At 45.1% G+C, this 26568-nt stretch overlaps 2 protein-coding genes across 6 annotated transcripts in view; one reads left to right on the top strand and one right to left on the bottom strand.

Moving 5' to 3' along the window:
- The window catches only part of SHANK1 (SH3 and multiple ankyrin repeat domains 1), a 111866-nt gene extending 101070 nt beyond the window's left edge, over positions 1-10796 (top strand). For 3 of the 5 annotated variants that reach the window (XM_073004427.2, XM_073004428.2, XM_073004426.2), the window contains one exon: positions 3105-10796. In XM_073004427.2, coding sequence (XP_072860528.2) covers positions 3105-3669 — 565 coding nt within the window. In that variant the 3' untranslated portion in view covers positions 3670-10796. The remainder of the gene's footprint in view (positions 1-3104) is intronic. The other 2 variants (XR_012088677.2, XR_012088676.2) reach the window with 2 other exon arrangements.
- On the bottom strand, positions 7037-26122 carry C6H19orf81 (chromosome 6 C19orf81 homolog). Its single transcript, XM_078378015.1, has 5 exons — positions 26059-26122; positions 23932-24022; positions 19781-19901; positions 18123-18262; positions 7037-16714 (listed from the first exon to the last, which is right to left on the bottom strand). Exons 1-5 carry the CDS (start codon positions 26120-26122, stop codon positions 16504-16506), a joined length of 627 nt encoding a protein of 208 aa, XP_078234141.1. The 3' UTR covers positions 7037-16503.
- Positions 26123-26568: the final 446 nt, after the last annotated feature.

Raw genomic sequence — 26568 nt, 5'->3', positions numbered from 1 at the left:
ATTCTATGAAGATTTACAACACCTTCTAGAACTGACACCAAAGAAAGATGTTCTTCTCATTCTAGGGGACTGGAATGCTAAAGTAGGGAGCCAAGAGATAAAAGGAACAACAGGGAAGTTTGGCCTTGGAGTTCAGAACGAAGCAGGACAAAGGCTAATAGAGTTTTGTCAAGAGAATAAGCTGGTCATCACAAACACTCTTTTCCAACAACACAAGAGGCGACTCTATACATGGAAATCACCAGATGGGCAATATCGAAATCAGATTGATTATATTCTCTGCAGCCAAAGATGGAGAAGCTCTATACAGTCAGCAAAAACAAGACCTGGAGCTGACTGCGGTTCTGATCATCAGCTTCTCATAGCAAAATTCAAGCTTAGACTGAAGAGATTAGGAAAAACCACTGGGCCACTCAGGTATAATCTAAACCAAATCCCTTATGAATACACAGTGGAAGTAAAGAACAGATTTAAGGAACTAGATTTGGTGGACAGAGTGCCTGAAGAACTTTGGATAGAGGCTCGTAACATTGTCCAGGAGGCAGCAACGAAAACCATCCCAAAGAAAAGGAAATGCAAGAAAGCAAAGTGGCTGTCCAACGAGGCCTTAGAAATAGCAGAGAGGAGAAGGGAAGCAAAATGCAAGGGAGATAGGGAAAGTTACAGAAAGTTGAATGCAGACTTCCAAAGAATAGCAAGGAGAGACAAGAGGGCCTTCTTAAATGAACAATGCAAAGAAATAGAGGAAGATAACAGAAAAGGAAAGACCAGAGATCTGTTCAGGAAAATTGGACATATTAGAGGAACATTTTGCGCAAAGATGAACATGATAAAAGACAAAAATGGGAAGGACCTAACAGAAGCAGAAGACGTCAAGACGAGGTGGCAAGAATACACAGAGGAATTATATCAGAAAGATTTGGATATCCCGGACAACCCAGACAATGTAGTTGCTGACCTTGAGCCAGACATCCTGGAGAGCGAAGTCAAGTGGGCCTTAGAAAGCCTGGCTAACAACAAGGCCAGTGGAGGTGATGACATTCCAGTTGAACTATTTAAAATCTTGAAAGATGATGCTGTTAAGGTGCTACATTCAATATGCCAGCAAGTTTGGAAAACTCAACAGTGGCCAGAGGATTGGAAAAGATCAGTCTACATCCCAATCCCAAAGAAAGGCAGTGCCAAAGAATGCTCCAACTACCGTACAATTGCACTCATTTCGCACGCTAGCAAAGTTATGCTCAAAATCCTCCAAGGTAGGCTTCAGCAGTATGTGGACCGAGAACTCCCAGAAGTACAAGCTGGATTCCGAAGAGGCAGAGGAACTCGAGACCAAATTGCTAACTTGCGCTGGATTATGGAGAAAGCCAGAGAGTTCCAGAAAAATATCTACTTCTGCTTCATTGACTATGCGAAAGCCTTTGACTGTGTGGACCACAGCAAACTATGGCAAGTTCTTAAAGAAATGGGAGTGCCTGACCACTTTATCTGTCTCCTGAGAAACCTATATGTGGGACAGGAAGCAACAGTTAGAACTGGTCATGGAACAACTGAGTGGTTCAAAATTGGGAAAGGAGTACGGCAAGGCTGTATATTGTCCCCCAGCTTATTTAACTTATATGCAGAATACATCATGCGGAAGGCTGGACTGGAAGAAACCCAAGCCGGAATTAAGATTGCCGGAAGAAATATCAACAACCTCCGATATGCAGATGATACCACTCTGATGGCAGAAAGTGAGGAGGAATTAAAGAACCTTGTAATGAGAGTGAAAGAGGAGAGTGCAAAAAACGGTCTGAAACTCAACATCAAAAAAACTAAGATCATGGCCACTGGTCCCATCACCTCCTGGGAAACAGAAGGGGAAGATATGGAGGCAGTGTCAAATTTTATCTTCCTGGGCTCCATGATCACTGCAGATGGAGACAGCAGCCCTGAAATTAAAAGGCGCCTTCTTCTTGGGAGGAAAGCGATGACAAATCTTGACAGCATCTTGAAAAGCAGAGACATCACCTTGCCAACAAAAGTCCAAATAGTCAAAGCTATGGTTTTTCCTGTCGTGATGTATGGAAGTGAGAGCTGGACCATAAAGAAAGCAGACCGCCGAAGAATTGATGCCTTTGAATTGTGGTGCTGGAGGAGGCTCTTGAGAATCCCCTGGACTGCAAGGAGAACAAACCTATCAGTTCTAAAGGAAATCAACCCTGAATGCTCACTTGAAGGACAGATCCTGAAGCTGAGGCTCCAGTACTTTGGCCATCTCATGAGAAGAAAAGAGTCCTTGGAAAAAACCTTGATGTTAGGAAGGTGTGATGGCAAGAGGAGAAGGGGACGACCGAGGATGAGATGGCTGGACAGTGTCTGCGAAGCAACCAACATGAACCTGACACAACTCCGGGAGGCAGTAGAAGACAGGAGGGCCTGTCGTGCTCTGGTCCATGGGGTCACGAAGAGTCGGACACGACTAAACGACTAAACACACGAAAGTCATTTCAGTCAAGACCTTGTTTTGATGAAGATTCAGATATTTAATAAGAGACACACAAACAAAACAGACCAAACCTCTGAACTTTGGAATAGAGTTGTATCTTGCATTTTAGGATACCTGCCTTGTGCCTCTGACTGTCAAGACATCCATGGCAAATATTTAAGAAAAAAATGTTCCTCATTTACCTTTTTTTATTACGCTCACCACCGAACTTTTGATATTGATCCACAGTTCCCCATGTATTCTTGTGAAGTGACTTTTCCCTATGCACAGCCTGTGTCTAGTGATCATCAACAGGTTTGTGATTAAACATTCATACAGCAGAGCCTTATCCTAACATTGAGGACTTGTAGGGGAGGGCCAGTAAAGAAATTCATAGGGCAGCCTTCCTCAGGATGATGGATGTCAACTGCCATAATGCCGCAGCCAGTTATGGGATTGTGGGAGTCCAGTTGTAGTCCAGTAAAGAGTAGCTGCATTGAAAAGGCCATCCTAGAGATTGTTTCAGAACTGCTAGGAGGGACTTACCCTTTCGGTAACACCTACCCCTGTTACCTACCTGCAGGTAGAACTGTAGATGTTAACAGTCTCTCATGCCTTGTCTTTGTTTCTCCAGGCTCCCAGATGAGACATCTCCATCACTGATCTCCAAGCCTGTAAGCAGCCTTTTCCACAACTGGCCCAAGTCCCCGCAAGGCAAGCATCCCAAGAGTGTGGAGTTTGACATCCGCCCAGCCCTGCGGCGCGCCCCCAGCCCAGCCGCCCTGCCCAGTGAGCACAAGATTAGCCCTGCCCCCAGGCCTTCCTCCCTTCCCATCCTGCCTTCTGTGCCCATATACACCGGCGTCTTTGATCTCCGCGGTTCACCCACTTCTGGGGGCGAGCACCCTTTCACAGGCTTCCCTTCCGGCAGCCGTTCCTTGTCGCCAACCCACTTCCTGCCGCCAGCCACGGACAAGCCGTTCGGCTCCAAGCCGTTGCCTTTCTGGACCAAATACGATGTGGCCGACTGGCTGGATTACCTGAAGCTGGGAGAGCACCGCGATCGGTTCCTGGACAACGAAATTGATGGCTCTCACCTGCCGTCCCTCACGAAGGAAGACTTCATTGATCTGGGCGTGACGCGAGTTGGGCACCGCATGAACATCTCCCGTGCCCTCAAGTTCTTTCTAGAGAGGTGATGGGGGAAACCGCCCTGCCCTGGGAAGCCTCTCACCTGAATGTACGATGGATCTCCACCACTGAGGAGAACAAATGAGGTGGAGGGGTTGCAACTATGGGGCCGGGCACAGGGGAAGCTGCAAGGAGAGACCCTGTGGGTCAGGGTAGGGTGGGGATTCCCTTCCCCCTGGCAGAGAGATACTCTGAGAAGCTCACCAAAGCCTGCCTGGGCACCCTTACAGGGTGTGCACTTTCCTCTTTTGCGTTGCCATGTAGCAATTTGCCCATCTCACTCATCTAACTGATGCCGCTGACACTTGTGTACAGACACTTAATGTTGTGTGATTTCACTTTCCAAACTATGTGCGTTTGTGTCTGTATGTTACCTATATACATACACTCACATGTCATTCCCCATTGGCATAGGAGCTTGCTTCACCAGCCATGCTGCTCAGATGGCTGATGTCAGTCATCTATAGTACAGCAGCTTAATACCTGCATATATTTGCCATTCACTATGTTGCTGATTGCACTTCCTTTCCAGCTTTTGTTTGCACATCATTTCTTCTCACCATGTAGAAACTTGCTCATGTGCATCTTCCCAATTACCAGGGTTGTTAAGTACTCTGCCTTAAAAAAAAAGCTCCAACAAAAGTTAGAGTTGCTTGTATTTGGTTTCTTTGCAAAATGAATTCTGCTCTAGATAGAAGCAAAGGGAGGAAATTGATTCAATTCCCAGCTTCTTAGAAATCTCATTGAGATCCCCTCCTTCCCCTTCCCCACCAATAAATCTTACAAGAATTTATTGGGCATTAGGTGTATCCATCCAAGCATACCTTCACAGCTGAAAGAGAAACTTTTTCCATTTAAATGGAAGCCAAGATCCTCTGAATGCAAAGAATATTGTACACGATACTGAGCAGTGTTTCTGTGCAAAGCACAAACACAGCCCTGCCTCACTCTTGAGTATGTTACTGGTTTCAAGTACTGCTTGCTTGCTTAATAATACTACGGCTACCCAGTTGTGCACCTTTTGATCTTCCATAGTGATTCACATGATTCAATTTAGCAAAGCAGGGAATCAGTTTTACTCTTCAGTAGCTCCAGTGCAGTGCCAAGCCTCTTGCTGAGCAGGCTTATAGGCCAAACGGCTCACAAACTGAGGCTACCAATGAAACAGTTCATCTGTTACTGGAGCTGTACAGTTCTGCCTCTCTTAATTCTATGTCAGTCAAGAAATATTCAAGCTAGAATTGCTTGGAGCCAGCAGCATCTCAACTATATTATGTCAGCATCAGTGAACTGTATGGGGGCAGAAGGTATGAGGAATAATATCAGAAGGGAATACCCCCCCCATATCAAATCTGCCCCATTTGATTTCAGGTTCGTAAGACCACCCACAAGAAAACGTCAACTAAACTCTGGTATTTATGAACAGGGCCAATGGAAAGGTGGTGTGGACTGTGTTGTGGCAACTTGGATGCTGAGCTTGTTGGGAAAGGAGTGGCTCTTCCTGCAAATTCAGGAGAGGGACACCCCCTACCCTACTTTTGCAACAAAGAGGATGGTGATAGACACTTCCTAGCGCTAGCAATCAAAAGACATTTGTGCAGCTATTCCATCTATTTGTCAACATTCCTCCCCTTGCCTTCTGAAAAAGGACCAACAGCAATGGGAGAATACAAGGTTAGAAAATGGAAGATAATGACTGAAACTCACCACCACCTGCGTGCCAAATAAAATTTCATGAATGAGGCAAGGTGATTGTGCAATAAAGTCTCATCTGGAACCTCCCAGCTGTGTGAAGGGATATGTGTCCTCCAGTTTTTGCTGATCTTGCCACTATTGGCAGTGAAATTATTTTGACCATGTGGTTCAATATTTGGCTGGTTTCAGTATTCCTGCTGGAGATGTTGGTTCAATGAGATCCATCCATTAATTTTGCAGATATCCTGTGCTGCACATGCTCTTTGTCTCTAGTCCATCATGGTCTAGCTTGTAGACAGTTGGTTCATGCAGGATTTGGTGTGTTTATATAGACTGTTCCTTGACATTTTTTAACCTAGGTGCAACCTCTTTGTTGCAAAGGTAATGACATATTCTGGCCTTCCTCTTGGCATCAGCTGAATAGTGGATAATAGTGGTTGAAGGCCAAGTGCATCTGGAGGTGCCCATGTTGGGGTAAGGTAACTAAACAGTTGAGGGGGGTGTTTTCTGCAATTGTGCATTAAGCTGCACAATGATGTGTCATTTTACTTCTAACTAGAATTACTGTAGTGCATTATTATGGGTTCTAGTCCATTTCTTCAGACACCTCCATCTATTAGGTGGTTGATGTATCGTAAAGAATTAAGAAGAACCCAATTTATTTCATTTTGCAAGAACTTTGTTAGATCACTTGCAGCAGATTCATAGTTTCTGCAGAAACAACTGGATTAATAGTTAATTCCATGTTTTTAAAATGCACTTTCCATTGGATACCTGCTGCTGTTTGCTTTGAAGCAGAGCTGTGTTTTATGGGTTACAGTAGATGGGTGAACTGACATCACCTAGGATTAGTACTGGTGCTGCAAAAGGAAATGGATCCTACCCCTTCTCTTTCTGCCCCAGAGTACACCCAACCCTGGCTGCAACTGTTCACAAGCTCAGCTCTTTCACAAATTGTGATCTATATACTTAAACACATCTCTGCCATTGCACTCTTACCTAGCTCATGCCTTGCATACTCAGGGTCAGCAACAAGTTTCATCTTGTTCTCATTTCAGAACCACTTCCATGTGTGCATGTTTCACATATTTCTGCACTTCCAGTATGGAGAGATCTCCCCATTAGTATCCCTCCTAAGAAGTTGTTTGTGTGTATGGAGTGTCTCTCTTGTGTTCTTCTGCCAGAGGGGTATCTTGGCAATCCAGTGTTCCAGATCCAGATAAGCAGCAGATGCTGAAGGACTGGAATGGGGAAAAGGGAGAGAAAGAAGAGTATGGGTAGGTGCTCCCATTCTGGGTCTCTCCTGTCTCCTTCAGCATCATCACATGCTCCTACCACTTTGAATTCCAGGGCAGTGGGGTCTTGGATAATGACCATATCTGTGCTGTGGATGGAGCATCCCCCTTCTCTCCAATGCTCAGCTGCCAAAGAAACAAAAGAGCCCAGCGTACCGGGGGTGCTCCATAACTTCCCCATTGCAGCCATTTGGACACCAGAACCCAGTGCACGGACTGCTTTTGCAAGGACAGAGGCTAGGGAGGTGGGGGGCTCTCAATGCTGCTCATGGCTGGGATCCTCGGTGTGCGATGCTCCGTCCACAGGGAGGGGAAAGAGGAAGAATTCCTTGACCCCTTCCTTTCCAATCTCCACATCAGGGATTATGAGCTGTGGGGAAGTGTGTGGGGACTTGTAACTGTGACTTTAGGCCTTGTGGCTGGCCCCATTTTACCACTTCACCTGAGCTGTGACTTAGATCTTCAGCTAGCCACCACCACCTTGCCATGACTGTGCTGTCTAGCCAATCCTACTCTTGCTCCTCCGAAACCGTATTTCGGTATCATACAGCTAAATCCTTCCATGACCGTTAATCACGTGGTGTAGTGCGCTACTTTTTTGAGCCACTCCACATTTCTGTATTATGTGGCTCTCACATCACATGTGCCCATGCTCCATGATGTTGGGTAACCTTGCGCATCCGACACAATCAAGGTCCACAGTGTACCCTGTCCTTCCATGACCACATGATTAACCCAGGCATGCAAAAAACAAAAAAACAAAGAAAAAAAACCACAAAAAAAACTCAACTGGTGATAGGCCCCAGGCAAATAAAATATTTACATGGGCAGCCAGGATATTCACAGAACCTTCCAAGTGTCAGCTTTGCTTTTATTATGATAAGGTGAATCTAACCCTTGTGGTTGGAAAATGTAAGGTGGGGATGATTCTCAAAAGTCAAGAAGCGCTCATGAGTGCAAGGAGAAATTTCTTTTATGGCAGCCATTTTCTCTTTGAGCGCTATTCTCCCTAGCCTAGTATGTGAAAATTCAGGATTTAAGGAGTACACATGGGCATCTTCCCCCCGCCCCCTTTTGACAGGGATATATAGCTGTCTGCAGCATTAGGAAGAGACAGGGCCTGGTTATAGAAATCCTAAAGAGGATACATAGGAGAGATGACCGAAATTGCTGGAAGAAATCAAGGTGAGGCAGCTAGGCTATAGAGGGATATGAAAAAAGAGCCAGCAGCTGTCTTGGTGTGAGAGGATAGGCCCAAGAAGTGAAAGGATAAGACCTAAGAGAGGTGCACCATGTTGTATTTGCACAGCAAACCTTACTGGGTGTTGTCGGGCAAGTGGGCTACTGGTCATTTTGAGTGGAGTTGCACATCTTCACCCAATTTGCATGGCTGGGTTAACTTTTGTAATGCCATGGCTCTGGGCCTTGTGGCTTTCTGTGCCTCCCTCTCAGGATGCCTCTTGCCACGCCACTGTCATCCCACCCACCTACACCTCTTGTGGCGCCCTTTCTCTGTTGCTGCCACCTCCTGTGACATGCCACGTGGCTATTCCCACTGTGCCTCCAAAGCCACAACTCCATACCGCGTGGCCTCACGCAGCCCCGGTTCCAGAGGTGCAGCGGTCGTCTGCCTTTCCACACCCCAGCTGCCACCCAACACTATGTTGTAATGCCACAGGGTGAGACGTCATCCTTTCCTCACAGTGTGAACAACATGAGCTGCTGATACTACACCTGTGTGCTGCTGGTTAAGCAGCTGTCCTTTTTTTTCTTTCTTTCTTTTTAAAGAAAAGGGCTCTTGTCTCGTCTCATCGGACTGGCCACGTTGGCCCCTCCCATCCACAGGCCCCAACGAGGGAGCGAAACGAAACAAACAAAACTTCAGAATGTCTTCCAAAATGATGATGTTGTGGGGGGAGGCGAGAAAGATGGCCTCCTCTCCAAATGTAGGCAGGAGAGGAGTCCATGCTGCCGTTCTCAGCTCCTCACTCGGGCAGCCCTCATAGATGCACATGCCAGCTCTGGGAAAGAGAGAGAACGTTGTTAACATTGGGGGGTGGGGGAGGGGTATGGGAGGCAAGACATTAGTGCTGTATGAGCAGGGAGGGTCTCACAAACTTCCACTAGTCAGGAGAAGGGGCCAGATCTTCTAAGCTGTTCAAAAGAAGAGCATAGTGGCCTCACAGGGAACAGATGCATTTGTATTGAAGCAGAAGGGCTAGCAAGTGGGGGAGGGGGCAAAGCGTGAAGGATCAAATGTCTTCTTTCTCAGAACCATTAAAACATAGCGAAGAGGCCCCAGTTTTGGAACCCAAGACTTTCGGGGGGGGGGGTTGTATGGAAAAAGGCAAGTATGTCAAGCAGACCTGGTTTTACCAGGCTTAATGGCTTCTGTGAAGTGGGCAATATGTAGTCCTGATGTTGTTGGATTGGAACTCTCATCCGGTCTCCTCTGGATGGCCAGTGGGAAGGATTTCAGAGGAATTGCAGTATGATTATTTCTGGGCTGGACAGTCAGAGGTTGTCCAGCTCTAGTGGAGCAATATCTTTAGCAAGAGTATGCCCTCTCAAGTACATTGTGTCTGGTGCTTCCCTTTGGAGAAATGAGATAGAGCTCCTTAACCTATCTCCTTGTTTGAGGTAAGGTTAAGCAGGGGCGAAATTCAATCAGGGTTTGGGATGAAGACTGCAAGAGTCCTTAGCTTTCTGTTTTAAAAATGGCATCTTATTAAAACAGGGTGTGGAAGCTGCTACCAGTTAAGATCCTATTCTCTGTTATTTGGAGTATAAGACGGATCTCGTGTATCTGAGAGAGAGAGAGAGAGAGAGAGGTTTAGAAGTCAAGTGGGAAATCATGAGTCCTCCAAAATGGCCTATTGGCTTACTGGGTTAATGTGCAGGGAGCAGGACACCTGGGTTCTCTGAAAAGGAATAAAGAAGGGTCTAATGGGTTTAAAGCAAAAATTGCCCAACAAAAGACTGGGTGGTGTATGGGTAAACTGGTCCTGGATGGGTCGAGAACCGCAGCATTGAATTCTCTTGCCTTAAATGTACTGAAATGAAGTATGTAATGTTGATTTTGTGATTCAGGGATCTATTCCCTGGGATGATTATTTGGGGTGGGGGTGGGTGGGATAGGGGGTGGTTATGCCTGCATTTGACAGGGTTGTGTTTTGACTTTTGTGATTGCTGGGTAGGGATAGGCCACAGGGAAAGGAGTCGGTATGCTCCCCTCAACCCAGTTCAATCCTCTCCTCTGGGGTTAGTTTCTTTAGGGGATCACTGCCCCAGCACCTGGCCTTGTAGCACCCAGGTGCGATGTATAGTAGACTTCTCCCTCTGACCCCCCCCCCACTTTTTTTTCTTGGAGAGAGCCACTGGAACCCAATTCTTTATATCCTAATCTTAAGTTTAGAACTACACCTTTGCAAGAATCCAGGTTGGTTCCTGAGACCAAATCCCATCTAAAGTTATCCCATCTAAAAAAAAAAAAAACCCCTAGCCTGGCTCAATCTCTGTTCTGAAAAGTCCAGCTGGACTCTTGGCCCAAAAGGCTTTCCATTGTACATCTCTATCATATCCCGTGCAGCTGGGCGTGTCTGAATCCTTGCTTAAGAACCCAATCTGGTTCCTTGCTATGCAGAGTCGATTGGCTTCTGTCATTCTAGAACTTTATCTTGCCTCTTCATAGATGCTCTAGGGGTGGAGCGGGTTGAGATCTCTGCTAGAATCTAGATTAGGATGTTTGATTTGGGGGGCTGTCCCTTATCATTTTTGCTGGGAAAATGGCTCCTTTTGTGTCACCTGCACTCTTTAATTTCCAGATCTGAATCTTTGTTCTGATTCCTACCACCACCTACCCCCAATTCCCTCAAACTGTACCTCTAGGAAACCTCATCCTGTGGGCAGAATCTCTGTGATGAATGTAATTAATCTTGTGCTGCCTAAGCCAGTCTTATGGCATTCAGGCAGATCTGCCTCTCCCTCTCTCTCTCTCTCTCTTTCACACACACACATGCACCCCTTATACGTTCCTCTACCGAACCCTTTGTCCTGGGCCGGAGGTCCTGTCTCTGCCTCCAATGCCTGTGCAGAGCAACTAATGTAATTTACTGATTTTATTTGCAAATATAAACTCTATGGGATCCAGGGGTTTCCCCCAGGTGTGTTTGCATCCATTTTGTCTGTGCGTGCATGTGTGTGTGTGTGTGTGTGTGTGTGACAAAAGAGGGAGACACATGGCTATACCAACCATGTACAATATATTCATTATCAATGCCCATGTAACAGCTGGATCTGCTGGGGTTTTATGCCTAGGGGTTGGGGATAGGAAGAATGTGAGCCAGGCATTTTGTGAATCTGCCTTTATTCTGCAATTTCATTCTTCCGGGTGGCTTTTATCACAGCCATCATAACAGTTCCAAGACGTAACTCAGCAAGGAAGTGGTTTCAGTAACTGGGCTTTCTGATGGGTCTTCAAGCCAACAAAAGTCATATGTTAACCCCTCTCTCCACCTCATAGTACAAGGAACTCTTGAGGTCACCTCCGATCTTGCCTCCTGGTTTTAAACTGCAGCGCAGTTGACAACTATAGCAGTGTTTCCCCATGCACCATCATACCCCTGGACCTTGGAATCATCTTAACTGAGAACAATGTTGGAGAGCGATGTGGGTAGAAAATTAAGGCCCAGGGTTCTTTAGGTGAAAGTTCCAAAGACATATCAGTATCCCCTGGGCTAGAAAAGAAAAGTTTTATACAGGGTTTTGTTTTGGCTCAGAATACTGAGAGGAGGGGTGAGAACAGAGCCTTCCTCAGCCCCCACCTACGTTACCGGAGCCCCAATGTTCTGGCGGGGTCCATGGACACTGATGCCTGCCTAGGGCCCCTTGCTTGCTTACAACCAATATTTTAAGTCTCTCACAAGTCTCTTAACACAAAGACTTAGGATTTCTCCAGGGCATTATGGAAGACTGAAAATAACAGCTTGCAGCCTCAGGTCAATCCTAATTCTGCATCTTTTGGAAGTAGACCAAAAAGAAGACCCTTTGAAAGTGCTTAGCCCAGGGTTCTGTCAAACCTGGAGTTAGCCCTGAATGGTCAAAGGCAACTCAGGATATATACTACAGGGGATGACAGAGGATGAGATAGACAGTGTCATCGAAGCTACCAACATGAATTTGACCCAACTCCAGGAGGCAGTAGAAGACGGGAGAGCCTGGTGTGCTCTGGTCCATGGGGTCATGAAGAGTCGGACACGACTAAACAACAACATGGTTTGCAGTAGGGATTTCCAACTTATATGCACACCATCTTAGTTCTAATGGGGCAGTAGGTGGTTGGCTCCTCCCCTCAAGCTGGTGTGTTGCATCAGGTTTTTGGCCCTTAGGGTTTCTGGTAAAGAATAAATTTGATCCTGCAAGCGTATGGCTACCTGTGACTGTTATAGAGATTTCTAGGTTTGGTAGCATGTAGTTTGTATAGGCACCAGCCTGTACATGTGAGCTTGACTTGCACATGTGTGAAGCATGGGTTTACAAATTGAATTCAAAGGAATAGCAGTGGAAAGCAACCAACAAATTGGACCGGACTTTAAAAGGGTATACAGTTTGTTCCCCAAGATGCTTGGCACAATCTGGAAGCACATGTTAATCTGTTTTTTAAAGAAGACGCCTTATTCATACAAAAACACTTTCACACCAATGTACCACAGAAGAGTCTGAAGACACATGATGCAGTGTAGACATGTCGAAGTTTTCCTTTTGAGGGGCTCGATCAGTACTTGACTGGGACAAAAGGCCTTGGAACACCCTGCACCTGTCTTTAAATTCCATTATAGACAAATACACAGAAGGCCCCATGATAGAGGTGTCAAGGCCATGAGCTCTGTTATTCCTGACTCTTGAGTGAAGCCACATAGGCCGATTCCATGAATACAGGCACAAGACAGGTTCCAGAGGATGGCCAGTCAGGGACGACAAATCCAGCAGAGGGTTTGCGGCTCTCAGCATGCTATCCTTTTTCTTCTGCACCAAATATTCACAGCCCCCTGGTACAGCTGAAGAGAATTCATCAGTTTGCATGAGTGTTCAAATTGCAGGGGACTGGTCTTCTATGACAAAGAGAGAACATGCAGTAATGGAATCCTTGAAGAGGGGATTTTAAAATGTAGGAAATTAGGAAGGCAGCTAACGACTGCTGTGCACCTCAGCCTGCTCCTATAATTAACCCAATATGATTCTACATATTTGATCTGGATGCAACCACAGGAAAACCTGGTGGCTAGGCACTCAGGCAATTGTTAAATGACAGTAGATCTATTAGCACATCTAATTCGTTTAATCTAATCACATTCGTTTCCGTGTCGACTTCAAAGTCTTAATGCTTACTTATAAGGCCCTAAACGGTTTAGGACCTCGATATTTGGCGGAACGCCTGCTCCCACCAAGGTCTACCCGGATTACCCGTGCGAGTCAGGAGGTGAGGCTGAGGAGCCTGATGCCGAGAGAGGCCCGGAAGGAGAAGACATGAAACCGGGCCTTCTCGGCGGAGGCTCCTCGCCTATGGAACAACCTCCCTCCGGAGATTCGCACAGCACCTACGCTGGGAATCTTTAAAACCCAATAAAAAACATGGTTATACATCCAGGCCTTCCCTCCAGTCAATACCTGATTTCTTTCTATTTTCCTTTACATTTATTTTCTTCTACTTTATTACAATTGTTATTGAACGACTATGCACATTCTTGAGTTTATTGTTTTATCCTATATTGTAAGCCGCCTAGAGTGGATGAGTAGTCCAGATAGGCGGGGTATAAATCAAATCAAATCAAATAAATAAAATAAATACCAATGCCAATAAGAAGAAGCAGATGTAGCAAGGAAGAGAACTATGTCCAAGTCCTTTCGCTGCTAAACTGCAGCAGTACAACACCCTCCCAGTTTCACTCACCCAATTGAGGCACATAGTGTCCATAGGCCAGCCAAGTTGTCTGACACATGAGGCAGAAACGTGGACATGTATTTCTTCCCCTCTCTGATAGTAAAATAGCAAATTCAATAATGGAAGAGTTTGCTGCCTTTTCACTGGATGACCTAAAACTAGCTTTTGGAGCCCGTTGCCTCACTCTGCCTAATGAATAGAAGCAACAGGAAAACATACGGAAGAACTTGAAAAAAGACAGAACAAAGTATTTCTCTTCTGTTTAGTGCCAGAACAAGGCAGTATGATACAGTAATGAGAATGCTGGTCTTAAAACAAGACTCAGGTTCAAATCTTCACTCAGGCAAGAAACTCTTAATGGATCGTGACTTACTAGTATGCTTTTTCTCAGACTAAACTACCCCATGGGTTTGCGGTTGAGGGTAAAATTGGGTGGGGAGAGAAGCATGTAATAGTGGTAGTTTTTTTTAGTCTCACTGCAAAATAGTTGACTGAGAGTGGTCTAAGAACTTGCGTACTTATCCTTATTACTCCACTAAAATATTAAATGCAGGCAAGCTTTCAAGCTCAGCAGGGCTCTTCATCAGGCTGGATGCTGCAGAATTTGCAAGAGGGTGAAGAAAGAGAATAGTCCAAAAATCATCCAAAAATGTTAAAATAATTCTAAGATTAGTTAAAATCATGCTCTGTGATGGAGACCACGTGCTTGTTGCATTGGTTTGAGGTGTAACGTTTCCTCTCAGCCGCTTTACCCTATATCCCTGTTTGCTAGAAAGGCCTTCAAATTGGACTGGGTTCACACATTCTGAGGTGTACAGAAGTGTTTAATGTGCCAAACCTCTGAACACGGAAGGAAGAAGTTCAGAAAAGAACTGAAGAAAAGACCAGGCTGAACAATATTGCAGAACAATATTCTGCAAGGAAGTGTCTGAAAGCTGTGTTTGGAATCTATTTCTTTCATTGCTGCAGGAGTAGAGATACAAATTTGCCCATCTGCCTGTTCATTTATGGGACAGGGAAGGTGGTCCTACTATTACTCTTGTGGGAACCATACTGTGAAACGCTATGTCACAAACAAGGTTATCTCCCCCATTTTGTACAATGAGTCAGTATTCATTTCCATGTGTAGAATCCTGACATGTGGTGTGGCAGGGACAGCAGAGAGAAAAGGAGGACTCTCCCTAGGCCTCCAACCTCTAACCAGAGATGGAAATATTATTTCAACCATGCCGGTTAGGGGATCCTGGGAGCTGGAGGCCAACAAAGTAACTTTTCCCTCTCCTGCCTCCAACCCTCACTCAGCCAAGTAGGGAAAAAGCACATTTCTTTGCTCAACATCCACAGGATCAGAGAATAATGGAGTTAGAAGGGGCCTATAAGGCCAACAAGTCCAACCACCTGCTCAGCAACAGAATCCAAAAGAGATCTGAGAGATGGTTGTTCAATTTTCTCTTGAATAACTCCAGCTTTGGAGCACTCACTAGCTCCCAAAGTTATTGGTTCCATTGTTGTACTGCTCTAACAGTTGGGAGGTTTTTCTAGGTATTCCACCAAAGTCTGACTTCCTGTAACTTGCGCTCATTATTAGCTATCTTGCACTCCCAGATGACTGAGAATAAATCCTGCCTCTCCTCTGTATGACAACTTTTCAAGTATTTGAAAAGTGCTATCATATATCCTCTTAGTCATCTTCTCTCAAGACTTAACATGTCCAGTTCTTTCAATCCTTCCTCACATGGCTTGGTTTCCAGTATCCTGATTATGCTTGATGTCCTCCTCAGAACTTGCTACCGTTTGTTGGCATCATTCTTAAAGAGCGGTGTCCAGAGCTGGGCATAGTACTCTGGATGAGGCCTAACCAGTGGTGAATAGAGGAGAACTAGTACCTTACCCTCATTTGAGTTAGAGAAGTAATCTGTAACATTTTTGGTCCACTAATCCACCTCTGCAAAACAGCCGCTTTAAAAATTTCTGCCATATGCCCATTAATCTCATTCCATTACTGCATTCCTCTTTTCTTCCTCCTATATTTCCTTCTCTTTGTCTAGTTTCCCATTTCATCCCCTTCCACCATTTATTCCTCTTAGTTCAAAAGCATGCAAATGCAAGCAGATGAATAGGTAGCATCTTGGTGGGAAGGTAACAGCAGTCTGTGTCTAGTCACGCTAGCCGTGTGACCATGGAAAATGTCTACAGACAAACGCTGGCTCTTTGGCTACAAATGGGGATGAGCACTGGCCCCTGGAGTCAGAAACAACTGGACTTAATTGTCAAGGGAAAACATTACCTTTATATTTGCCTATGTGCACACTATGCTGTTAACATGAAAAAACATTCTCAGCAAAAATATGATGATAACAGTGGTGATAGTACCATTAGTCTATGACCCAGTTTAGGCCTGCATATGACCCATTTGTGGGTCCCAAGTCACCAATTAAAGATCAATCAGCTTAACAGGCATACATGACTCAGCCCCAAAATACCTTTGTAGTATACCCCAAAAGGGCTGCTACATTTCTACTCATCCCTCAGGAATCGCAACCAGCTTGCCCCACTTTTACAAGGAGGAGGGACAACTCCCAGATCAAAAGGCACAGCCTGCATGGAACCAGTTTCAGAACACATCTCTCTCCTTGCAAGTGCAAGTTCTTTGAACATCTTCAGCCCAAACACAGCATAAGATGGGATATGCCACAAACTGCCTTCAGGGGGCGCCCTCTTCCTAAATTTAGTCTTGAAACGCTAGTACTGAGCATAAGACTGGATTGTGAATTTTTGAAACGAAAACCAGGATATAATAGCTTTAGTAGTTACTAAAGTAGAAAGGAGGAGGAGGAAGAAAAATGGATAACAAGCAGACAAACAACACGTTTCTACAGTATTTGCTTGCGGTTCTTCCCTTCCTTCGGACTTTATATCCCATCTAAGCGATTGCCACCCCAAGAGTCACTATTGAGAGTCTCCAGTAGACGCTGGCGTGCCAATGCCCTTCGGAGGTGTATGCGATAGTCCTCCATGACCAGGTCATCCCAACGTCGCAAGACAATATGGTTTGGGCCCAAAGTCAATCCTGAACACAAGAGCTGGTTCCGGGTGCGGAAATCAGACACTGTGAGCAGCCACCTGCACAGAGAGAGATTGAGAGAGAGAGAGAGGGAGGGAGGGAGGACGCTGACTGCTGTGATAAGTCCACAGCACTCGGCTCAGGGGACACTACTGCTTCCCTATGGGTTAACAACTCAACAGATACAGAAACAATTTAAAAATAAACCACTGACTTCTAACAGGATCAGCAGTGGCAGAAGGAGTTGTAGTGACCAGAGGCAGGGATACAGAAGACCCCATAGCCCATGGGCCTAATCAGGCTTACAGACAATCAGAATCTGTCCTAGAGGGTCTACTCTAGTATCTCACCCACCTCCAGATGATGCCACCCCACAGGTTAGAGATGCAGCAGAGATTCCCCTGTACCACACTGACTCACAGTCAGCTGACACCTGGCCTGAAGAGAGCTGATGAGGTGAATTAGCCCACTACCCAAAAATGGGTCTCCCTCTTATTTTGCATCCTATACTGAATGGTCTTACAAGGGCCCCTTTTCAACATCTCTGTGTGTTATTTCTGTAAGCCTCACAAATGGGGAAGGAAGGAAGGAAGGAAGGAAGGAAGGAAGGAAGGAAGGAAGGAAGGAAGGAAGGAAGGAAGGGAGGGAGGGAGGGAGGGAGGGAGGGAGGGAGGGAGGGAGGGAGGGGAGGGGAGGAAAACTTTTTCTACTGATCTGATCCAAACATAATAATAATGGAGAGGCAGCTGTTTTAGTCTGTTGGTCTGATTTTGCATAATAATGATGAATATTTTAAAGCTCCCTTATATATTTATAGTTTAAGCTCCCTTAAATTGTAGCATCTTCATGATCATACAAGGATGCTGCCAAAAACAGTTGGTGCCCCATTGGGTCCCAGCATGCCATGCTATTCACTGCTGCCTTCATAAATCATCACTTTTCAGATAGCCATCTGAAGGACAGTGGTACCTTGGATGTCATCCCCAAATTCCAGGCCCAACTATCCCACTGAATGCAATAAGCACGGCGGCTGCACATGGGAATGTTTGGAGGGATTCTCCAAAGCTGACACTCTGGTTTTCTAGGGTGTCTGAGGATGTGTGGTGAAAATCAGAATTTGGAAACTTTTCTACCATTCCCAGCTTTTCTCAGCAGTATAGCCACTGAGAGCATGGAGAATGTTGTAATCCATTTTCCAGGCTCTGTGGAGATGGGCCAATCACATACTATTCAGGGATTTAAACCGCTACATGCTCTTGTGATTTCTCTCAGTGCGGCCAACATGACTGGAGAGCAGGCAGACCTCTTTCTACTACATCAGACCTCTGGCTTCTAGCCCACCAGACACCACCAAACCCTATCTGCATGGACACCCTAATGACCTCTGAGACTTATAGAAACAAAAGTGGAAGGTAGGGCTGAGAGTCAAATTGATTCTTTGATGAAGGGGGGATCAGAACGCCAAACCTGTTCTTCCGTCCAGCCGTGCCACAGATGACATTGATGTTCTCAAACTGGATGCTGTGCAGACGGCCTGTTTCAAAAGCATTGGGAATGACTGCTTCAACAGCAGCGAGGACTTCAGCGTGGTTCATCTCCTTTTCAGGCTAGAAGGCAAAGGGATCACTCAGCCATTGCCTACAATTGACTGCCACCCCCACCCACCAAGAAGTCCTGTCCTGTTTTTGAAGTAAATGTGATATGGGTACAATCGAGCCTTCTTTTGCAGACCCCTGATTGTGTGTGTATATATATAAACCCATGGCACTTAAGCTGGTTGCTTGTAGGCGGTAAAAATAGAGGGAGCATTGAGGCAAAAGGGTCAAAAAGGGCAAAATAATGTGTGAAGCACAAAGAAGCCCACAAGACTGACAATTAAATCTTCCTCCAGCAGCTGCATTAGGACAGCATTTGGCATCAAACATGAGGGCTATAGTTTGGGGTGATGCATCCAGGATTTCCATATACTGTACACAGCTTTGTATGCCAAGAGAAGGGAATGAGGGAGGGCCTCTGCATGGCCCCCATCTATTGCCTGGACCAGCTGCCTCCCTATGTGGCCTCTTAAAAGAGAAAACGGACAAGAGTGGGAACAGGAAAACAAGAACATTCAGGCACCTGTTGTTAAGGGGGTGCAGTCATTCATATAATGACTAGGTGCAATAGAAAGAGGCCATTCATAGTTCAAAAACCAGGCCTTGGTGGACTTCCCAGAAATAACTCAATTCAGCCTTCCTCAAAATGGCTGCCATTCAGGTGGGACTTTACTAAGGGGGCCCAGCTGGAATCTGGAAATCATAGAAATTCCCTCAGAGCTGGCCATGGTAAACTATTCCTTAAACATCCCACATGCCTTTAAAATCCTGTTAAAATCTAAGCAACGTTACAGCATGTAACAATACAACAACCACAGGAAAATCAGCAGGCATCGAGATTACCTGGCCACAATTTTCCCTAGAGAGGTGAGGTTGATTTATTTTAATTTCCATTTAAATTGTGGTCATTATTTCCAAATATGTACCTATGTGTATGAATTAGCATAAGCACATCTGAGGTAAATCTGATTCCTTTTTTTAAAAAAGCAACCTCTGTTCTTGTTTTACATGATATCTAAAGTGGCCACCCCAGGAGGGAACAAACAGCAGGCAATGGACATCAGTTTGCATCAAGGTTTACTTTTCTGGACTACGAGTCCCACAATCCCCCAAGCAGTATGGCTGACTAAGAAACTGGGAGATGTAGAATATAATATTATCAAGTTCTGCTTTGAGTGACCGAGTGAGAGTGGGGAGAAGGGAGGCTGGCATTGAAACTATGGTATAGCAGGGACCAAAACTGATGCTCAGCACCCTCAGGCAGCTGCAGGACATAACATTAATCTATGTCTGGGGCCCTGCTTTAAACTTGTAGCCTGTATTCTGGGGGTTAATTTCCCATCAGGCCCCTGATGCAGTCTTACTCCATGGCATTGTGGGAAATTTAAATGGATCCTCAACCTTTGGGACATCAACCAGCAGGGACGAGGGTCCACCAGAGGAAGCATTCCCCAGGATACTTCTAAACTGGGAATTAAATGGGAATATATCTCCCCAGAGTCCACCTGCTCCCACTGAAACAAGGCTGACCGGGCTCTCCAGACAGAGACAGAGGGGCCTCGCTGCTGGTGGCCGAGGGAACTTGCGAATACACGGCATTTCCATGTCCAGGGCTTCATATTCAGCAATTATCCGCTTCAAATACTGGCGCCTAGGGGGGAAAAAGGCTCATATTATTTTGCCACTTTGAGATTATGGACAGTGCTGGGATTTAGGAGATCCACTTTCCTCTCAGCCATGAAACTCGCTCCATGACCTGATGCTGCTGCCAGTTGCCTTCTGTCGGCCTGAACTACCTGAGAGGGTTGGTGTGAGAACAAAAAGAAAAAGAGGAGAGCGACAACACCATCTGATCAAAGAACAGCAGAGATGTGGGTAATCATTAATAAGGAAACATCAGGAACTAGAGTGTAGAATTAAGCACTGATAAAGGGATGCTAGAAGTAACGTTCTCAAAAGATCAGGGATTATTATCAGTTTTTTAAAACCTGTTTGTCTGACACTACAGTTGTGTTGTAACTTTATATACAGCATCAAGTGATTGGTGGGGAAGGAGAAATGAAATAGGGGTTGTGAAGAAGTGCAAAAGGATTGCTCCAAAATAGGTAAAAGGACGACACAGTGAGAAATGTGGTTCAAATGTAAAGCTCAGGACCTTGTGGCTTTTGCAAAAATAGTGATTGTGAATGCTAGGGGCAAAATGCAAAATACAGTAGGACTGTGGTATCCTCTTGGGGGGGTCAGTTCCCAGCCCCCTCCCCAATGGATGCTAGAAAGCACAGATATAGAAACCCTATGTACAGCATAGACTCTGGTTCCCCCTCAAGGCCAGTTCTGGTAATACACTTTGGAAATGTGTCTGGGTTTTTTATTTCATATTTTCAGGCAGCAGATAAGTGAAACCATGGGTACCGATCCCGTTGATATGGTGGACCTACTGTACTCAATCTTGTAATGCTTTCACAAAAACCTGTGGTGCAGCCACTTTTGGAATGTGTCCAAAAGGATAAATCAGAGCTAGAAAATGTTCAAAAACTGGTTAGCAGGATGTTGAGTTATATAGGCCTCTGCACTGAGTCATGGGGCTCCCATATACATCCCCATATATCAAAAACAAATCAGCAGCCATAAAAACTGTTACTAGTTATGCCTTGTCAGGAAGATTTCTTGTTAATAGCCCAGGATGGTTGGTTTTCTTAATGGTACCTAATGTTGGGGAGATGATAGGCAATGTCAACATCAGTTACTGAGAAATATAAGCAGATGGGTGCTGTTGTGCTTCCATCTATTTAGATCTAAGGGCAGCCAGAACAAAGAAGCAAAGCAGACTTGAGCTGTTGCCTGGGAAGATCACAGTGTTTCTGGATAGCCACAAAGGCTGGTCGATGAGAATCCCTTGGAGAAATCATGATGGGACTAAGAATCTCAGAATTAAAAATATGCCTGCTTGTCAGCTAGTGCTAGAAACTATGCAGCATTGCAGTTGGTTAGTATCTGGATGAGAGACTACCAGAATATACCAGGGATATCCAGAGAGCACTGGAAAGAATCCCAGGAGAGCTGCTGGTGGTCATCAGTGAACAACACTGGCCTTTGTTGTCATGTGCCATCAAATTGGCTCCAACCTATGGCAACTTTATGAATGAGTGACGTCTATAATGTACTATCAATAACATCCCTGTGCAGCTCTAATGTTGGGCCAGATGGGAGAGTGGTATGACTCAGTAGAAGACTGTGAGTACATGACCAAATATCGTGGGATTTGCTCTGGTTATAAAACAAGTGAATTCGAAGTATTTTTTACTGACCACATGATGCATAGGCTGATTTGAATTGGTCCAGCTCTTTTTTTGCTCCAAAACCAGCTTTCTTTTCTGCCACCGGGGGGGGGGGGGGGGGAGGCAGTTTTTTTCTAATTTTTCAAGCCAGAATAATTCAGACAGGTTTTTCCTGTACGGTTAGTTGTGATCTGTCTCAAAAAAAAAAAAAAAAAAAAAAAAAAGGGGAGGGGTGTCTGAAGGTGATGTATCTGTGATGTAGGAAGTTGGGGCATGATGTTCAAGCATGGGGGCATGCAAAAGCATGCCACTGTGATTTTAGTGTGCAGGATCAGATTTGAATCTTGCTGAGCACAGTGTGCTTTAGATCACTGGTTCTTAACCTTGGGTTACTCAGGAGTTTTGGACTGCAACTCTCAGAAGCCTTCACCACCAGCTGTCCTGACTGGGGTTTCTGGGAGTTGCAGTTCAAAAGCATCCGAGTAACAAAGGTTAAGAACCACTTCTTTAGATCATGCAGGGAAACCCTTTTGTTGTGGAGCAAAAGCTTAGTATTCTTAATATCTTAACTGACAGGTATGAAAGTGGACTTCGAAAGTTTCTAAGTTTATCATGTCAATAATTTAAAACCATATGTTACCAGAGATGAAGTAATTCCTGCACACCTTACTTGAAAGTAAGGGGAAAGACTAACAGATAGAAAGTAGAAGGTAGAAATCTATGTTATGGAATCATTCTGATGTGTGAATTATTATATATTTTGCAAAATTTTTGTTCAGACTTTTGATGTTTTGTATTCTTAGACTGTTAAGTAGCTTTCCATGTTATTTTTCTATAGACAAGTTTTTGAGAAATGTAGTAATTGTAATTTAAATGAGAAAGCAGCTTCACAGGAAACCATAAAAGGGTCAGCAGAGGCAGAACCAAAAGAAGGAAGAACTGGCAGAGGTGGAACCAGAGGGAGGAAGGAAAAAAAGAAGAGGCTGTGGGCTGGAATGCAACTTGCATTGCATCCATTATGAAGCTTGAACTCTTGAATCAATCTGTGGTCCCTGTTTGAACACTGGTTGTGATCTCAAATGTAATACAGTGGGGTCTTGACTTGAGAACTTAATCCGTATTGGAAGGCGGTTCTCAAGTCAAAAAGTCTGTAAGTCAAGTCTCCATTGACCTACAGTGCATTGAAAACTGATTAATCCCGTAACAGGCCGTTTTTGTTCCATTTTGGTTTTTTTCTGGTCTGTAAGTCAAATCTCAGTCTGCAAGTCAAACCTAAATTTTGCGGCCAGAGAAGTCTGTAACTCAAAAAGTCTGTAAGTCAAGCCGTCTGTAAGTCAAGGGTTCACTGTACAGGCTGCAAATCATAACCATTTGTCTTTCTAGGGCCCTGAGACAGGTTCCTTAGTTCCCCTGTCCTCATTTAGACATTATTGCTACATATCCTTGACAAGTGTGATTACTCCATACCTGCAACTCTGAAGATGCTTAATTGCATCTAATTTTGGATGCTAAGCAAGATCTGGCTTGGTTAGTATTTGGATGGGAAATCACCAAAGTCTCCAACTGAGGCAAGGAAAGAATCTTCTCTGGAACTCTGGAGGGCTGCTGCTAAGGCATAGCGGACAGTAATGGAATAGGCAGATCAATAGTCTGCATGAGTGTAAAGTAGCGATGGGGATGTAAAGTGGTTTCCTATGCTGTTTTGTAACTGCCCCAGAATTCTTTGTAGTCAGGGGCACAGCAAGGTCCTTTTAAAGCAATAGTCTCCCAATGAGGGCTACTTTTTAATTGCTAATGCATCCAAACATTGAACCCCTTTAAATGATAATGAGCATTACTTGGAGGGTCAGGCTATTAGGGGGACTAGTCAAGACAGCAATATAATCTATCCAGTATAATAAGCACTGATCATTTCAATAACACAGATGGGAAGGTGTGGTTGCAGTTGTTGAAAGTGACTGGGTGCAACTCAGCTTACACTTAATAAAATGCATGTCTTTGAATGGGGTAGAGTAGAAGTAGGGCGTCCTTGGGGGTTTTAGATGGTCCTTTACCTGCTCTAGCTTGTGTTGTCCTTCCTTCAACCTTAAATTACTATTCTTAGGGTTGCTGCTGTCCCTTCCTTTGCACACCTTTCTCTTGTCTTCCAAGAAGGAGACATTTGTGCCTTTGCTCCCTGGACCTCTGTTGGCCATCAGGGAAATTGACTGCTGGATTAGAGAGACTTTGGGGGTTGTGTGTGTGGGCTCATATGGAATATTTAGGGAGGCTTCCTAAAATCAGATGGAGAAGAGGTAAGGACCATCACCCATCATTTGCCAGCTGAGTCAGGCACCTCCCTCTGCCTAATCACAAGGCACCAGCCCTTTTAGCAAGGAAATTCATGTACATAGTAACACTCACGAAGTTTTATGTGGAGGAGGACTAGGCTGTTCCAGTTCAAGGCAAAGAGTAGAGTTTACTCCATCACTCTCAGGTTCCAGTGCACGCAGAGCTGAAGGTGAGGAAGAATCAAGATGATAACTGCATAAACAAGGATGGCAAATTGATAAGAACTCAAGGGGAGTCATGCTAGATCAATGCCATTCCATCTCCTGCATGTCAGCCCTTCACGGATGTCACCTAAAGCATTTTGCTGCCAGAGGCAAAAATGCCTCCTACACTCCTTCCCTTGAGTTGTTATATAAAAGCCATCTTCAGATATCCAAAGGGTTGTCACACGGAACAACCCTTCACGTAGCTTGTCTTCCACTGCCCTAGAAGGCAGGGTTCAGACAATGGATTCAAAATACTGTACAAGAAAGGAGAATATTTAAAAACTTTGTAATGTTAGGGCATGTTCAACAGTGGAGAGAGTAATTCAGAAAGTTGCAGTTGCTCTTTCATTGCAGATCTTCAGGGTTTGGATGGCTGTCTTTCAAGAGTGGTCTAAACCTAGTATAAGAGGGCTGGCTGGTCCAAATGACCATAGCCCCTACTTTCCGGTCTAAAATAATGCAATTCTATGTGCAGACCAACCAGTGAATCTTATTTCTATACTGACAATGGCATCCTTCAGCACACCTGAAGGAAGCAAAGCAGCTTAAGGAGTGTGGAGAAGGATAGGTGGCTCACAGCCTTCTACTTCCTAACACCTTGCCATCATCACTTCACCCCCACTTTCAGGAATCATCTATCTGTGGCAGCAGCTTCACACTACCTAACAACAGGACTGCCTCTGCCCCTTCAAACATTTAAAGGCAGGCACCATGTTGCTGCTTAGTCTCAGGTGACTATAAAGGGATCCTCTCCAGTTGTTTTTCCTAAGCATCCAGACCACCCTTCTCTCTCAGAGGGCAGCGGTATTTGTACCAAACACCCTGCCCTGTAGTCCGTCTCATCAGCCTGCTACCTTCAGGTTCTGAAATTCCAGAGACATTGTTGGAGTTAGCTGCTTCCTTTAGAAGAAATATAAGGGATGTGGTGGCGCTGCGGGCTAAACCGCAGAAGCCTTTGCTGCAGGGTCAGAAGATCAAGCAGTCGTAAGATCGAATCCACACGACGGAGTGAGTGCCCGTCGCTTGTCCCAGCTCCCGCCAACCTAGCGGTTCGAAAGCATGCAAATGCGAGTAGATAAATAGGGACCACCTCGGTGGGAAGGCAACAGCTTTCCGTGTCTAAGTCGCACTGGCCATGTGACCATGGAAGATTGTCTTCGGACAAAAACGCTGGCTCTACGGCTTGGAAACGGGGATGAGCACCGCCCTCTAGAGTCGAACACGACTGGACAAAAATTGTCAAGGGGAACCTTTACCTTTACCTTTTAGAAGAAATGGAGGGGACTTCCCTTTGTCATTTGCTTCAGGCAGCAAAAAGCCTTGTGCTAGCACTGCTGTCATGGACCAACTGAGCGCATAGAAACCTTGCTATTTAGACAGCATGCTTCTTCATTTTGCCTCGCCTTGAAGGGCAGTACTAAAGGCAGAGCTTGAGAAATTGGCTCTTTGGGGATCATAACTCCCAGACTCCCTCTGCCAACATGTTCAATTGGAGCTGCAGGCTTTTTATTTAAAGGTCACTCTGGATTGCAGAGGGGGTTCAAGTCTCAGTCGAGTTCTCCCAGCCTTCTGCCTCACTGGTTATGCTACCTCCCACCATCACCTCCACTCCACCAGCTTTAGTCTTCTTTGTTGCATTTATGTTTTTCTTCTGGCCTAGATTCAAACTGAAGCATGTTCAGAGGCTAGACAATTATATTAAAAGCTAGCATTGGCAGCAGCAACATCTTCTTGTAGGATGCAACGGGATAAAAGATGAGGAGAAAAGCAAAGCGGAGATGCCTGACTGAAACTCCTAGTCACACAAATTCAGAATAAGGTAGTGTTTCTCAACCTTGGGTCCCCAGATCTTGTACTAAAACTCCCAGAAGCCTTTGCCACTAACTGTGTTGGCTAGTATTTTGGGGAGTTGTAGTCTAAGAACATCTGGGGATGCAAGGTTGGTGACCCACTGGAATAGGGTGATTGTCATGTGGCAGCTATTGGTCCTTACCTGGATCCCACTGGCTGCTAGAAGCAGAGCGTGGTTTAGGCCCTTCGTTCTCATCTTCCTGCATCCCTGAGGCAAGAAAAAAGAGGCAGAGGGTACAATTGCTTTGTAAAATCTAAAATACCCCCCTTCCCTTTCTAATCCCAGAAGATTCCTTGTTTTTTTTTATATATACAGATCTCATACACCACATTTTTGGATATTTCTGATACAATGGTGTCATAGTAACTCTTGGATTGCAGGTGGCACTCATACCTCAAGGAGAGTCCAAAAACATGCAGGCAACTGTGTTGATTCCTTGTTTTTAAAAACACAATTCCAGTAATTTTCTCCTCTGCCAGGAGCAGATTTTTTTTGTCAAACAAGTGTTCACTCAATACCAATATCTCATAAAATACTTATCTAATAACAGAAAGCACTCGCAACAATTTCTGTGGAGAAAATGCCTCCCTATCCAAACTGACAGCTGCAAGGATTGCAGCTGAGTAAATCTCGGCTAAAACAAGACAGTTT

The sequence above is a fragment of the Pogona vitticeps genome, chromosome 6, assembly GCF_051106095.1.
Source record: "Pogona vitticeps strain Pit_001003342236 chromosome 6, PviZW2.1, whole genome shotgun sequence".
Taxonomy (NCBI): domain Eukaryota; kingdom Metazoa; phylum Chordata; class Lepidosauria; order Squamata; family Agamidae; genus Pogona; species Pogona vitticeps.
This window is presented reverse-complemented; position numbering and strand designations above follow the sequence as displayed.